This window comes from Sander vitreus, chromosome 3 (genome assembly GCF_031162955.1).
Source record: "Sander vitreus isolate 19-12246 chromosome 3, sanVit1, whole genome shotgun sequence".
Taxonomy (NCBI): Eukaryota; Metazoa; Chordata; class Actinopteri; order Perciformes; family Percidae; genus Sander; species Sander vitreus.
Window position 1 is genome coordinate 13,914,952 of NC_135857.1, and position 3,472 is coordinate 13,918,423.

General features: G+C 36.8%; 1 protein-coding gene across 1 annotated transcript; it reads right to left on the reverse strand.

Annotated features, from left to right (window-relative positions):
- Positions 1 to 211: 211 nt before the first annotated feature.
- Positions 212 to 3,191, reverse strand: gemin7 (gem (nuclear organelle) associated protein 7). The gene is made up of 2 exons (XM_078246147.1): positions 3,098 to 3,191; positions 212 to 2,046 (listed from the first exon to the last, which is right to left on the reverse strand). Exons 1-2 carry the CDS (start codon positions 3,117 to 3,119, stop codon positions 1,649 to 1,651), a joined length of 420 nt encoding a protein of 139 aa, XP_078102273.1. The 5' UTR covers positions 3,120 to 3,191; the 3' UTR covers positions 212 to 1,648.
- Between the last annotated feature and the right edge of the window lie 281 nt (positions 3,192 to 3,472).

Below are 3,472 nucleotides of genomic sequence, written 5' to 3' on the forward strand. Positions count from 1 at the left end.
CATCCTGCTGCCCACCATTTGACAGCCACCATCTTAAAAGTATCCAACATATAACATTCCTCCTGCTACACGTGTATCATTCATTCATTAAAAGTATAGCCTTTTTAGCATAAGCAGTATACGTTTAAAAATGTTTCATAATACATAAAAGATACAAGGACCATTTTATGTCACATTAACGTACCAGATTTGTCAAAAATGATAACTGCAATGAAGACATATTTCGGTTTTTATGTTGTTGACAAATACAATAAACACTTTTCTTTGCTTACAACTACACTGTAGTGTATTGTAAACCATTTATCCAATGTTTATATAGTGCACATGTTAAAAATAGGGGGACCTAAAGTAAAGTGTTACCCAGTTTACTTAAATGTGGCCATATTGTGAATGGGGTTGAATTTAATGATTACTTTCTTGAATAGTTTGGTCTATAAAAACACTAGAGAACAGTGACTGTTCTTTACAATTTCCCAGCAAATATATATATATATTTTTTTTACAACCAGTCAAAAACTCAATAAACTACAATGTAAGAGTGATGTAAGAGGGCAACATATTCTCACAAATGCAAATCTGAAACTATCAAATGTTTAATTTGAAGGCTACTTAAAAAATGATGCAAACAATGAATCTATTACCAAGTTGCAGATTAATGAACTTGACTAACTGTTGCAGCTCTAATTGTGAAGCTGACTGAGTTTGATGAGATACAGACACTACACTGGTCATACTGTGGACAAAAAGATGAACTAGACGGCTATTGGAGAGTTATGGATAACTATCTCCAAGCAGTGCATAAAGGAAAACTGGAAATGAAATACTTGTTTTTAAACATGATTATAAAATATGATATAGTTTTGATGGATGTGTCTGAGGGTTACACACATCCGGTACAAGTTTTTTTTCTTAAGTAACATCAACCTTTGTCAGACAGGAATTTTTTTAAGTGTCTTGATAATTTTTCCAAACAGAACACAAAATGGCCATTCAGATACAGAAGTTTTAAAGTGCAATGTTTCATTTGTTTTGAATTAAATGACAATTCATATCACAAAAGGAAAACAGCAGCGCTGACCATCTACAGAAAGTCTCCAAAACATGTATAGAGCAGAAATAGCAGACATTATGATTGTGATGTAAGGCTAAATATTGGTTTAAATTGAATGGTCTTAAAAAGGCTGTATGACCATTAATTCTACAACTTTCTGGACCTATTAGGCTGTAGCTGAAAGAAATAAACAGTGAATGCCTCTACCTGCTAAGTCTTCATATAGATTACAAACAGTTGCTTCCCGGATGTGAATAACTATTGTGAAAACACTAGTAGTCATTCAATCAAAATTTTGGTCAATGCTTTGCCAAAAATCTGATATCGCCTAATCTTAGTGCAACCAGTCATATCCCTCTTGAAACACAAGCATATGGCTCCCTCTTGTGCTGAAAAAGTGGGACTGCCTATCAGTGTTGGATATTTGAAAGCAAGTACGATCGCCTGAACAATACAAGATTTACACACCTACAAAAATAGAACCAATTTTATAAACTATATCACAGTGTGAAAACAGAGCTCACTTGCAACAACAAATGAGACACCAGAGTACCTCTCATCCCAAAGAGCATATTCTGATTAAACGGGAAACTGTGTTCATGCATCAAAACTGAATGAAATCACATCCTGACATCTGATCAGTGCCTCTTTTTGCACTCCGATGGGAGTGTGCAGGTCCGACACCTGAAAGTTCATCACGTCGATGTCAGATGCTCCAAACGTGGCCTCCACCTTCACCCTCTCATACATGTGAAACTGAACCTTCTTGTTGGTCACGGAGAGTAGACATCGGAGGAAACTCTCTCTCAGCACAGATCGCGCATGCTGCTCTTTCGGCAGCTGCTCAACATCTGCCTCGGACACAGCAGAAGTGGGAATGGAGGTACGACAGAGAGCGATGAAACGGGGTGATTTGGGGTCAAATCCGCGGCTGTTGGGGTCGGGTCCTTTTGGCAGGCGGAGCACAGACACCGGCGTTGCCATGTTGAGTCTTTCTGTCAATACCAATAAAAGAAAAACAAAAACCATTAACACTAGCTAGGCAATATGCCTACTATAAAGACAATTTAACTTTTTAAGGAAATTAATTTGGCATGTACTCACACAGATAACCAAGAAGATTAAATTATGAACCGAAAACAAGGATTTTGTGTTTTCTGTGACTCAACTAATCAATTACAAACGATTAATGTACTATGACTCCTTGAAATAGATTATAATCTCAAGAAAAAGAAAAAAAAGATGCCCACACAATGAACATGTTAAATGTTATTGCACATAATAAATTGTCTTTTGGGGAGCATCTAGTAGAGTCTGAAGTTGCAGGCACCTTTTTATCTTGAGATTGCTTTTGCTTTTATACTGTGCATCTGGTATCATGTTCGGATGTGCATACACTACCTCGAAGCACTCAAAATAGATTACAAACCGTAACGTTAGTCTGTAGATAGTGTTGCTGCAAATAGGTCTCACTTTAGTCTTTACTTAGTTATTTGTACATTTTGAGTGTTTATACTAATATATACAATACACAGGTTGGTTTAGTGTCACGTGAAGTGGCAACAAACACGAATGTTTTTTGATTTTCATGCAAGCTTCATGCAGGGTAACGTTATGAGTTACAGTAAGCTTCACGTGGATACAAGTTTTTGATAAAAATACAGCTTATTAGGCTAACTTTATAGCTTGAACTGCTGTTACGTTTACGTTAGGTGGGAAGCTAACGTTAAACTGCGATATGTTTGACTTTTAAGCTAACAGATATAAAACATATCTGCCTACAAAGCAGCAAGTCGCCGCACAAGGCAGAGACACATTTTACATGGGAAAGTCCTATCACTTTATGTTTAGCTAGAGTTAACGTTAGCAACTTGGTGTGAGCGCGTTGCTCAGACAGCTCTGATAAAAGCTGGTATAATTGAACACAATATGACCGCAAAACACGACTCTTCCTCACAGCAATGGTTAATACAGTGTCATAGTTTAATTACAAACGCACTAACGTCTCACTAAAACCCCTTATTGTCTACTTTTACAGGTACTTACCGTTTCCTCCAGTTATCAGCATCAGTAGTAGCAAAGATACTGAAACCTCTCTTGTAAAGTAGCAGGCTAGCAGCCAAGTGCGTCTTCGTGTATTTAAGACTGTTGCATCCAGCTTATTACTGCATTACCGCCACCTTCTGCTCCGGAGTGGGAATCAGACAGACTTAGAATAGAATTCCCTTCAGAAAAATAAAAACAAAACAAGTACAACCTTTACCTCTAAATTGTTAAAGGGCCTAAAGTAGAAGCAGAAAAATCTGCCTTAAATAGAAATACTGAAGTAAAGTATTACATCAAAATTCTACTTGTATCTACTTGAGTAAATGTGTGCAATTACTTTCTACCACTGCTCTCTGCTAAACCTGTTTCTTTTAA